We start from the raw sequence: 12,276 nt of genomic DNA on the forward strand, positions 1-12,276 counted from the left end.
AGCCTACTTTCTATATAAAAATGTAGGTGATGTAATAGTAATAAATAAGATTGAGTTTGATCATTATTGTTGTATTCCATATATGTGACCTATAACTCAATATTCACTTTTTTGTATTCTGGCACGTTCTCAATTTTCACTTTTTTTACTATGATAATCTCCTTTATAATCACATGGTCACTTTTTGTGGGTTTGTACTTTGTTGTAATCAAGATAATTTTTATTTTTATGATAAATATTAGTAGTATTTGTTTCATTTAAATTTTCATTACTACATTTTTTCTTTAATTTATTATATTCAACAGTTCCATTTAAATTTCACATTGCCAATTATATTCTCGGATATATGAAATGAAAGTACTACATATAATAAGGGCTCGTTTGTTTGACATGTTGGCCTAACATGTGTTAGCATATTGTAAACACTATGTTTGTGTTTTCTAAATTATATAGTTATCACCTATTGCCGTTTGTTTGTCAATATACGAAGCTGATGTTAGTAATTCTTCTGTTTGGTGTGGCACACTCAAATGTGTGATATAAATATACATTCCCAAAAATAACCTCATTAATTAATCATAAATCTAGGATTGCCCTCGTAACCCTATTTGGTGCGCCCCAAAGCAGAGGCCATGTTTGTTATAGCATAAGGTATGAAAAACGGAGTTATTTTCCTGTGGCCTTTCTCTATTAGAGCCTGGACACCATCAGAGAATACTTGAAGATCACCCATTCCCGTCCCGACCAGAACACCACCTCGGATCTTATCAATCTGCAATGACAACATACGCAATCAGCTTCGAGGAAAGCCAAAAGATATTCAAAAAAATGACGACTCAAACAATAATACAAATGAAGCATATGCCAAAATTGACGATAAAAGAGTCCGCAGTCAAGAATCTAGTAACTAATTCCAAGAATTAAGATCAATTTGAAGGTAAAATGAATTGCGAAATAATCATTTTGGGCCTCCCCTTTTCGCTATTACTCAAATTCATAAGTTGAACTCGAAATTATCATTCTTCCATCCACGCTGCAGCCTGCGACGATTCCCCACAGGAGGAAGATCTTCCACCGAAGTTAAATCCGAGCCGGTTATCGATTTCTGCTAGCTGTGGTATGTTTGCCTATCATCTATTTCTCTGCAATTAGTGAACAGATGCGATAATTGAATGTACAACCTTAACAAGATTTCTAGTAGTTGTTTACAGTGGAAATTCCTTCGGCAATATTGTGTGTATGAATATCTGCATTTGTCAAACACGAACAAGCTTGAATTTATAAGATAGTTGCAGTGTGACATTTTATGTGCGTTGGTTCTTTCATCATTCAAATATACATTATCACAAATAAAGTCGGTTAAGGTAAATTCCAAAATACAGCATGCCCAACATCTCAACTCCAGCAATGAAATAAAAAAAAAACCAAAATTTTCAACATTCGGTAACCTATAACAGAGCATTCCAACATAAATCTTGAGCAACACAAATCATTAGCATATCAATTGGTTGGAATTGTGAAACCTAGATTTAAATAACTTACACCCACAACATGCATTCAATCACAACAAACAGATGTAGCAAGCAATATTCGATGTAACATGGACATAATGAATTTAATTCGGTCACAAATTGAAGATGTACATTTTTGTCGGAGTTCAAAAAAACTTTACCTTCTGCATTTGATTGTGCTCAGCCATGAGTCGTAGGCGATACCCGGTGCAGGTGCAATTGGAATCAACCTCCAAATAAACAGCGAACGCGACCGGATCTTCAATTGGCTGCATAATTTAACGCCGACAGACGCCGCCCTACTAGATCTTCAAAGGATGAACACGGTACGAACATTCTATTATCGACCAAGGCATAGCACCGAATTCCCCAAATATGACCGTCGATTTTGAAATCGTTTGTTGTTTTGCGAAATGGATGCTTCAGAATTGGAGTAGATGAAGTTGATGGTGATTAAATTAATGGTGGGGTTATTTAGTCAATTGAAGGAGAGAGGTCGTATCTTCCTTTTGAAGATACAGCTCAATCGCAAGGTTCAATGGCGACAGAGTTATCAGCACTTTTGAAATAACAAGCACCGAAATATTCGGGTTGTGAGATTCAATGCCGGGTCTTGTGGAAGAGTAACATGACAATCAAACACTGATATTAGGGTAGATAATGGGCTCTATCTACCCCTAACATGCTTAACAAACAAGCCCTAATAATTAGGTATCTAGTGAATATATGGATAATAAGCTAGAGCAAAGTATATTATTTAGCCAGTCCAAAAGCAACAAAAAAGAATAAAGAATTAACTTCTATAACTTTCTAGTCACTTGTTCACTTTTCTAATTCAATTATACTCATTTATATTACTATATGATAATTGATATTGATAGAATCAATATATGTATTTAACTGCATGAGCACTTTGTATATTCCCCATACTCAATAGAAAATAGTACTCCATCCATTCGACTAGTAAATCAATTATTGATTTATAGTAGTATTAGTTTTGAAGAGTAACATAATTCGTTGCTTATTAATATGGACTAACTCTACTAAATATTGTTTGATTAGATAATCAATTTATTCTCGATTGATCTGGAAATAGTTGTCGTTTTCCTCGATTTATCGAGTTCCGTTTCATCATCTCAAAACTGTGTAATAACAAAGAAAATCCAACCAACCATTTCCCTAAATTTCCGTTGAAGTCGGCCCCACATAATCCACATTCCGCCATTGAAAAACCAAGAGATTCTCCTCTCTCCACCTTCAATCTTCCTGCAACCATTTCATCCAACGACTGCTGAAATTGATAGGGGAAAGGGAAAATGTTAGCTGCACCTTCTGCTTCTCGCCTCAACTCTCCATTTGTCTACTGCCCCCTAAAGCTCTCCTCACCATCCCCATTTCCAACTAAATCCCTCAAAACGCAGCGCTCTCCGGCTTCGTATCCATACGTCAGAGCAGCTGATCTCGATCAGAACACAGTAATTAATGCCTTTTCCTGACATATCATCCTCAGATTTCGTCAATTCGTTCTCGATTGCTAAAACGTGTGATGAATTTGTTTGCAGATAGTGGCGATTGCAGTTGGAGTGGTCAGTGTTGCAGTCGGGATAGGGATTCCTGTTTTCTACGAGACACAAATTGATAGTGCTGTAGGTTTTCTGCTTCATTTCATTGCTTTTTAAGACGTTGAATTGCTTAAATTGGATGTTGAATGGTGGAATGATACAATTTAGTGTTGAGTTGGTGATATGGAATCTTTGCTGTTGTGTTTTTTCAGGCCAAGAGAGAAAATACTCAGGCATGCTTCCCCTGTGATGGCTCCGGTGCTCGTATGTCATTCTTGTTAAGCTCATTGTTCTTGAATTGAAATTTCTAACTGATGTCCTGTACAAGAGATGAAGGTTCCTTCTATACTTAATTTGATTGTGTTATCCCAGTATGAACTTTGTATCTGCCAATCTATAACATTTTCATATTGCTAAAGTCAGCCTAAATTTACAGACAAATGCTCGCTCTATATGAAATAGGTTCGTGGAGATATTGCTCCAAGGATATGTCCTTGTCAATGATGGTTCCATCAAATTTTAGCTGTTTGAATTTCGAAGGCCATAATTGATTGTGTTTTGAGAAAGTTAAAGCATGATGTGGAGTAGGTTTGTGGAGATATTGCTCCAGTTACAAAGAGAATGCATAATATGTCCTTGTCAACGATGGTTTCATCAAATGTTAGTTGTATGAACTTTGAAGGCCTTAGCTTGTAAAGAAGGAAAGCATTATAAATGAGGAACAGGAAGACATTATAAGCCATCACTTGTGGGAAACTACTATGCATGTGTGAGTGTTTGTGTCCTAATGAATTCATTTTCAAAAGACAATGACTTTGCCATCATTCTTTTCTAAGATAATAATGAAGAATCTCTATGTAATTGGTTAGTGTATCGTGAAGCTTCTCTTGCTGAAATATGCTGCATTTTGGTGAACAGTAAAATGGTAAGTTGGTTGACCTTACTGTTGGAAAAACTAACTGATGGAAACTTCCATTATAGAGTGAAAATACACAATTACGTATAGCTTTCTCGAACCTGTCATTCTTGAACTTCTCTGAACTGACATGTATTACTCTCTTAATATACAACTAAATTTCTGTCTCTGCTGTGTTAAATCTTGTTACCTCCCTTCTGGATATGTAAGCACACTTGCTAGTGTGCGGTGTGCCCTTGCCATTTTCGTGCACGGTAGGCCACAGTTTAGTAAAATTGAACTAAGTGCTCTGCTGATATTTGTATTCATTTGTTACAGCTATATTGAATTATTCAGATCATATATAAATATTGCAAATTTATTGCAGAAAAATGTAGATTCTGCATGGGAACCGGCAGTGTGTCCGTTGAACTCGGTGGTGATGAGAAAGAAATCTCTCGGTGCATCAATTGTGACGGGGCTGGCTCATTGACATGCACCACATGCCAGGGCAGTGGCATTCAGCCTCGATACCTGGATCGTAGGTGAGTTGACTGACATTCATACAGCATGTTACAGCTACTACCAGTATGAATGCTTCTGATTTTTCTTCTGTTTTGCCTCAAACAGAGAATTTAAGGACGATGATTGAATGCTGCAGAGAACACGGCTGCGTTCGGATGAATTCTTTGATGCCAAATTAACTTTGTCTTGGAGTTGCATAGATGGGGCAATGACAGATTTTTTTTGCAATTTTTTTTTCTGTATTTCTTGAATTTGAAGTCAAGACTGATAAGTTCATGTGATGCTTATACTGTATCAGTTGTTCAGTTTTTATAAAAGAAAGAAAATTAAAACGTCGACAGCAGGGTGCGCGGGCGAAGCCCAACAGATTTCAAGTCTGTCTCCTTAACCACTCGGACATATCGACAAGCTGTACCATTATGCATTTTTTAAGACGCTTTATTTTCACTATATGATCATGGAGCTATATAGAAATAGACAATAATGAAAGTGTGGAGTATTACAATTTCACTAAATAATAACCATTTTGCTTAAAGTGTATTCCGATAAGTTATGACTGTATGGAGAATCTTAGAGCATCAACAACAGTGTCGTTTTGGTCCAACCTATCATTCCGGAACATGACTATGAATAGTACAAATGATATGATCTACGAAAACCACCATTCCGGAACATGACTATGGAATAATGTGATCCTCGAGTAGGGCCAATGGCATGGCAGGTAAATAATGGCTAAGTGATTTTAGAATTGTGAGTGTTTAGTAATGAAAGAATTAAGTGGTGTTGAACTCATGACTAGTGTAGTTAAGTGCATTGCCAAAAAACAAATTCCTAATTCAACAAAAACACACGAGAGAGATCTCAAAATCGCAAAAGTTTAGAAATTTTATTATAATAAGGAAACATTTAACAAAAATAAAAGAATATAAAAGGAACCATTACAACATAAGCTATCTCTATGCATGTAAGCTACCAATATGGAATCATGAAATTCTATATCTGACAGATTAGGTGTTTCATATATTCGTTTGTTGGTTTGTCTTCGGTTTTAGTTGCTTTCTTTAAAAAAAAATCTATATCTGACCCTACTTCTACCTTCAGTAGCTACTGGGCTATAATGTGTGTGAGAGAGAGACCGAGAGAATGGACTAAAATATTGGGCTCTGTTTTAATTAAGCAACTGGGCTATAATGCTTATCATTATTGGACCTAGTTAAAGTTTGGCATTATATATTCGGCTATAAAGTTTATTATTTGTTTTTTTTAGAAAGTATTCCGTCCTATCAAAGGTAACCCAATTTTTTTTTGTTCCAACTAAAATGATCTATTATTATAAATGGAAACACTTTTATTTCTACTTTATTATTTTTCTCTTTTCTCTCTACTTAATATATTAAATAAAATTACACAAAATCTCATGCCGTCCAAGCAAGGAGTCATCTTCCTTTAGTAGTGTAATCTAATGTAAACCCCAATTTAATTATATTTATCTATTAGAATTAGTTGATTCCTCTATAAAATTAATATTATGTGCATTAGTTAGCTTAACCTTGTCGACAAATATAATTAATTAATATATTCTCCAATAATAGAACATACGTATCAAAATTTGTATTATACTTATTAAGGGCATCCACTATAAGGCGGACACTTCCAATAGCCCAACTATTGTTTTTGACCACGGCCCCAGTTTATTTGTCCGCGCCCAAAAAAAATGTCCGCAGCTATAGTGGACACTTTTTTAGCCACTTTTCATTTTATTTTATTTTTTATTTATTTTAATTCAATTATAATTAAAATTATCAGACTATACGTAATTAGAAAAAACGGCTATAGTTAAATAAATTAAAATTAAATACTAAATTTTCGCCGTATTAAAGTAATGGAAAAATTATACAACAAAAATTTAATCAATAGAAAATCACAATGTTCTTCACGCTGCGCCATCTCCCCTACGTGCCCAAACTTCTTTAATCAAATTGGCCTGGAGTGTGGTATGTGCTGTGCTCCTTCGGATATCAGTGAAACGTTGGAGCAAATATTCATTACTACGTGGTACACCCATCTGTATCGGCACGGAGGCAACACCGTGACTTGTACTTGCATCATCTTCCGGTGCCCAGCGCTCTGCAACAAATCCTTCATCTTCTATTATCATATTGTGCAATATGATACATGTTAACATAATATTCGCAACATCATCTTCGTGCCGAACTCGTGCCGGGCACCGTATAATGGCCCATCGCGCTTGGAGCACACCAAAAGCTCGCTCAACATCCTTCCTAGCAGCCTCTTGTTTTCGCGCAAAATATTGTTTCTGCGGTGGCGAATTGTCTTGATGAATACGGGCCACCGAGGATATATCCCATCTGCCAAATAGTATCCCCTACGGTACTGCGTTCCGTTGGCTACGAAGCTGATTTCTGGACCCTCCCCCCGGCACTCATCATTGAAGAGAGGCGATGACTGAAAAACATTGATGTCGTTGTTCGAACCTGCAACACCGAAATACGCATGCCAGATCCGCAAATGGTAGTCAACAACAGCTTTCAGAATCATCGATGGACCTTTGCTTTTGAAACCAGTAGTGAACTGGCCTTTCCGCGCCACCGGGCAGTTTTCCCACTCCCAATGCATGCAATCGATGTTTCCTAACATCCCTGGGAAACCGTGAACCGAACCGTGCATATCTAGCAGTCTCTGGCACTCATCAGAGGTGGGCTTTCGTAGGAACACCAGACCAAATATTTCCCGGATCCCCTTACAAAACTGCATGAGCACCGTTAGGCTAGTTGTCTCACCCACCTGTAGGTATTCGTTGAACATATCAGCCGGTCCGGCATAGGCAAGCTGCCTAATTGCAGCGGTGCATTTCTGAAAAGTAAACAGCCCGATCCGGCCAGTGCAATCACTCCGGAGGGTGACGCACCGGTACCGCTCCGCCAAATTCGTCGCTATATGGTTGAAGAGCCGTTGCGACATTCTGAATCGCCGACGGAAAATCTCGGGTGGATAACCACAAAGTAGTCCGCCATTAGACGTTGGTGCGCTCCGCTATGGTCTCGTTGGATGGTTCGACGACGAGTAATCGCACGAGGGATCGCGGCCTCCGCCAATTCCGCCGCGCGCGCCGCATCCTCCTCGTCGGCTTGGTTCTGCACCTATTGAATTAGAGAATTCCACGCGTCATTCCACAAATCGTCCATTTTTAATACCAATTGAATCCACAAATTTTAGTGAGAGAAAGTATGAGTGAAGAGTTGGAATGGCGTGAAAATAATGAAGGGAATGTGGTGTATTTATAGGTAAATAAATTGAATTTATAAAAAAAATGAAAAAAAAAATTCGTCCGCCCCAATCCGCCGCGCTATAGGCCGCCGCGCCGATAATCTCCCTTGGCGCGTCCTCGCACTCTTCTCGCCGGACCCAAAAATTGTGTCCGCCTCGGGGTGTACGCTACCCGCACTATAGTTAGGCGGGGCGACGGCGGCATGGGGGAGGCCGGCGCGCCGCCCCTATCGTGGATGCCCTAACACATATCCATCTCTAATTAACTAAAAGTTAGCTTTTAGTTCATTGTCACTCAATATAGACATACATGTACAATTTGTGATGAAATAAATGTTGATTGATCCAGCTCTCGGAAATGGACCCTCTATAGTCTATAGAATAAACATAGTGCCGGCAACAAAATTTTATATACGTTGCGTACACTTAACTAATTACACATTATCAATTTGCAATATGTTTCACACACATATTCATGTACATAATCAATTATAATTAAAATTAGCATCTAACATAGGTAATGAAATACAAGATTTATTGCGAAATTAATGATAATTACTAAGGTCATTAGTGAATTAGAAGTGATAATGCGTCATTTTTCTTTTTCAATTCTCATAACAACCCTAATTAATAAGTCTATGCTTCAATTTTTGAGGTCTCATTTTCCTTTTCCCTAAATGTTGTTTTAGTTGGAAATTAGCCATTTTCATTCACCTTCTGCTGTCGAATTAGTGATTGATATGTCTATCCCTCATTTCCTTTTCTTTTTTAGAAAATGGGATTATATTTTGTTAATAATTGAACTTCACTAAATTCTGGTTATGCATCACAACTTAAAATCATGCTCTTTATTGAACTTTTAGGCCGAATTAATTTCGGTCAAAAATGACATTATTTCAATAATTAACATAGACTGGTTTGTCACACAACCATGTCAACATTAAATTGGGCCCTAATCAAACTCTTTATCGTGCAAAATTAAGAACTGGTCGGAATTTAGTGATATACGCGTACCATTGTCCCTTTTAAAACAATAAATTCATCTAAAGAGGGATGCCAACTTCTTACCAGATTGAAAATCTGTTAGAATTATAGGACTTATCTTGTTGTTATATAAATAGGGTTTTGTTGTAAGGAATGGAGAGACATTGCTATAAAATGATGTAACAACCTAAAACATATGCCTACCCTATTCACCAAAGAAAGAAAATTTCATTAATGTCTACAATTTGGGAGGTGGTTGAGTTTGGAGAGAATTTTCTTGGATTGAACAAGGCAGGCATGCAGGTTGGCTGACACAACTCGTACATTTGATTGTTGTCTTTACAAGAGTAAAGGGCGGCAATAGTAACATGGTGATCATGTTGACAAGCCAATTGGATTATTTCTTTTACATACATTTTCCTCCTAGTTTTCACATGTGATTTGGCCAATAATTGTATTGAATATTAAAATAATGTATGCTGTGGCGGATCTAGAATATAACTTAGCTGACAAAATCAAACGACTGAAAATTACACGTAATTGTATAACATGTACTCCCTCGTTAACTAAGACGCTTTTTTTGGCATGAGATTTAAGAAAATAAAGTTTTGTTAGTCAAGTACAAAGTATAAGGGATAATAAAGTAAAGATGATGTTGAATTTTTATTAAAGAAAATGAAATGAAAGAGTAATAAGAGTATTTTATAGACCTATTATTTTTCTTGCTTTTTTGAATTGGGCGTCCCTCTTCCATGGGGAAAAAATCCATCGGCCTACATGTAATATATATTGTTGACATTTTTCGACCGAAAGACGTTTCCCATATGAGCACATGACTTTGTTTGACTCCACAATTTTACAAAAAAAATCGTTATGGGATAATTGCAAACAAATCTAAACTTCATTGTTTTTTCAGTTGAATTTTGAACTTTCATAGCAAACACCAAATTTATTGGGGTTTTTTTTTGGCATTTTTTCCTAAAAATAATGTCATTTTATGTTTCCTTCTAAAAAAAAGTATACAAATCGGGGAAAGGTGCTATCAAAGTAAAATCAGACTCTTCTGACCATATGAGAGGTCACCATAGCTTTTATGGACATTTACAATATAGTGTACTAATTTATTGTCAAATATCACGAATCATTTCTACGGAGTACTTAAGTAATACGAATAAATAATTCGATTTCAAAGTCTTATAGTATACCACAATAATATGGCGCATAAAATGATGATTTTGATTTGTTGAAAATCAATCTTTTCCCAAAGTCTACGCCTTGAAAATGGACTAATAAAATTTGTGCACCACAAACTAAGACAAAAAAAATAATCATTATATATATAGTTACGAGGTGAATATGGAACTCTCAAATTGGGATGTGGATTTATATTGTACCATGTTTGTTAATCACTCTCCAATTGGGATGTGCATTTATATTATACCATGTTTATTATTTATTAATCAAACACTTATGAGGTTTCATCCCAAAATCGACCGGTGGTAGAAGAAATGACTGATTAGATATTTATGTTTATCTAATTTACTTTATATTTTCGATGCGAGACAATTAAAGTAGAGCTTTCGCATTATCAATTGACTTTCGATGTGAAACAAGTCAAGTAGAGCCTTCGAATTATCGATTGGCTTTCGGTGAGGAAAATGCATGGTAGGGCCTTCATATTGTATGTATTTTCTGAGTGTTTAAATGTCACAAGCAGAGCAAATTTCAATCACAGAACATGGGATGGCATTCAAAAAGCCTTCATTGTATGGCCCCATTACACTTGTTGCTTTCTTATAGTTCAATACCAAGGAAAATTCCAAATCCTTGGTTGATTATTCCTTTTCTTTTTCCTCTCTAATAGCAAACCACATTCATAACCCAATTATGTGCCACTTTTAATGGTTTGAATTATCAATCTCATAATTATTGGCATCTCACTGTGTCATGGTACTGACACTAAGAAAGTATATATGTCATAATGCTCAATTAAGCAATCTTACTAAGTAGCTATTGGCTGAGGTCGAGCTGTATAGAAAATTTCATCCGGAAATATAATTTCTGATAGTCGAAGGACTAATTTGCAATTTTCGAAACCCATTGAAAAAACAGTTAAAATCGGTTAAGAAACGAAGCGACACAACGTTTCGTGAAAAGACGCGGCGTTTCGTTTCGGGCCTCTTCTTATTGATTATTTTTGGTTCAAAGTAGAATGGCAGAATCAAAATACGAAACTTCTAAACCTGAATTGTATCCGATCAAATATTGATAGAACCACCAAATTGATTTGATCTGAAAGTGTTTCACGCCTTTCAGGATATTCTATTCATATTTGAGAAAATTTCTTTAACAATAGATGTAATCATAACCCCTTCTAATCCGTGAAGTCGATCTAATTAATAATTATAAAACACATACTATAATCAAATGAGTTCCATGAGTGTCCCCTCTTTTAAAACTGCATTGTACGTATAAAATTACTGAATCCGCTCTATAATTTACTGCACTAAAGAAAATGAAATTTCCTTTTATTTGAATTCCAACGAATCTTTTTTCTTTTTTAATTTAATAATTACAAAGTAGATTTCATACATATGGTACATAAATAAGGACTCATATACTCACGATAAGAAGGTGACTCATACGACCATCCGCCACAATTTGCAACAAACAATATCATACCTTAATTATTCACGCGTCATGTCACATGTCACGTAGATTTTTCATACATTAATTAACTATTCACGTGTCACGTCAATTTTTCATACTCTATAGCAGAAACATCAAGATAAGTCAAACCACAAACCATATCATACGCTACCCTTAACACGAGAATGGATGTGTCGACAAAGTAATTTGATATGACCTTCAAACATTCAATTTGCAAGGTTAAAATTTTTTTATTACAAACTCTCAAATCCTCAAACGATCCTAGCCTCACACTTGTAGTTCAATGTAAAGGCAACTCTAATTGAAAACCAAACTACTCTACCTTTAGTAGAAAGTAGTCGTGAGAGCTAGCTGGACAATGATATGACCAATATAAGCAAGTGTCCAATGATTCTCAATCTCATCCTTTTCAATTAGGCACATTAGTGCAACGCAGGTACAGTCTCATTTATTGAAGTGCACTTGATACGCGAATTGGAGACTAAGTATTTTAAGTTGATTTCTTTTTACTTCACACGTAAATATGTCAACAGAAGTGAAGTGAGGGTTAAAAGAGTTAAAAATCAAGAAAAGAGGGTCCTTATTGTCATGGTGAAAGGCAACAAGAAGAAGTAAACCCATTGGCATCATGTTTTTTCAGCTTCAATACACAGAGCCCCAAAACACCTGTGGTCTCATCTTTGCCCCCACAACCCCACATGCCCTTGTTTTCCTTTCTTTTTTTCTCTTTTTCAATACCAAATTACTAAATTAATTAATCATTTTTATTTTCTTAACACAAACTCCCTACTTTATATATATATATATATATATATATATATATAGCTCACTCACCCTCATT

General features: G+C 36.0%; 2 protein-coding genes across 3 annotated transcripts; one reads left to right on the forward strand and one right to left on the reverse strand.

Annotated features, from left to right (window-relative positions):
• Positions 1 to 474: 474 nt before the first annotated feature.
• On the reverse strand, positions 475 to 2,156 carry LOC121771354 (3-oxoacyl-[acyl-carrier-protein] synthase I, chloroplastic-like). 2 transcript variants are annotated; one of them, XR_006044006.1, is made up of 2 exons: positions 1,673 to 2,156; positions 475 to 1,142 (listed from the first exon to the last, which is right to left on the reverse strand). XR_006044006.1 is itself a non-coding variant. In XM_042168144.1 (2 exons), exons 1-2 carry the CDS (start codon positions 1,784 to 1,786, stop codon positions 605 to 607), a joined length of 282 nt encoding a protein of 93 aa, XP_042024078.1. In that variant the 5' UTR covers positions 1,787 to 2,156; the 3' UTR covers positions 475 to 604. The 2 variants fall into 2 exon arrangements, 1 of the variants encoding a protein (XP_042024078.1); XM_042168144.1 differs by having other exon boundaries at positions 475 to 772.
• A 471-nt stretch (positions 2,157 to 2,627) lies between these two features.
• LOC121759189 (protein SPA, chloroplastic-like) lies at positions 2,628 to 4,833 on the forward strand. The gene is made up of 5 exons (XM_042154693.1): positions 2,628 to 2,986; positions 3,074 to 3,157; positions 3,286 to 3,337; positions 4,357 to 4,513; positions 4,599 to 4,833. The coding sequence occupies exons 1-5, from the start codon at positions 2,828 to 2,830 to the stop codon at positions 4,618 to 4,620; spliced, it is 474 nt and encodes a 157-aa protein (XP_042010627.1). The 5' UTR covers positions 2,628 to 2,827; the 3' UTR covers positions 4,621 to 4,833.
• The last annotated feature ends 7,443 nt before the right edge of the window (positions 4,834 to 12,276 follow it).

The sequence above is a fragment of the Salvia splendens genome, chromosome 2 (assembly GCF_004379255.2).
Source record: "Salvia splendens isolate huo1 chromosome 2, SspV2, whole genome shotgun sequence".
Lineage (NCBI taxonomy): Eukaryota > Viridiplantae > Streptophyta > Magnoliopsida > Lamiales > Lamiaceae > Salvia > Salvia splendens.

What these genes read in the sequence shown, in the direction of transcription:
- LOC121771354 (XM_042168144.1), bottom strand. Translation starts at nt 1,786, where the DNA reads ATGCAGCCAATTGAAGATCCGGTCGCGTTCGCTGTTTATTTGGAGGTT. An exon ending in AGCACAATCAAATGCAGAAG is followed by an intron (nt 773 to 1,672) that starts GTAAAGTTTTTT and finishes TTGTCATTGCAG; the next exon opens with ATTGATAAGATCCGAGGTGG.
- LOC121759189 (XM_042154693.1), top strand. Translation starts at nt 2,828, where the DNA reads ATGTTAGCTGCACCTTCTGCTTCTCGCCTCAACTCTCCATTTGTCTAC. An exon ending in CTGATCTCGATCAGAACACA is followed by an intron (nt 2,987 to 3,073) that starts GTAATTAATGCC and finishes ATTTGTTTGCAG; the next exon opens with ATAGTGGCGATTGCAGTTGG. An exon ending in AGACACAAATTGATAGTGCT is followed by an intron (nt 3,158 to 3,285) that starts GTAGGTTTTCTG and finishes GTGTTTTTTCAG; the next exon opens with GCCAAGAGAGAAAATACTCA.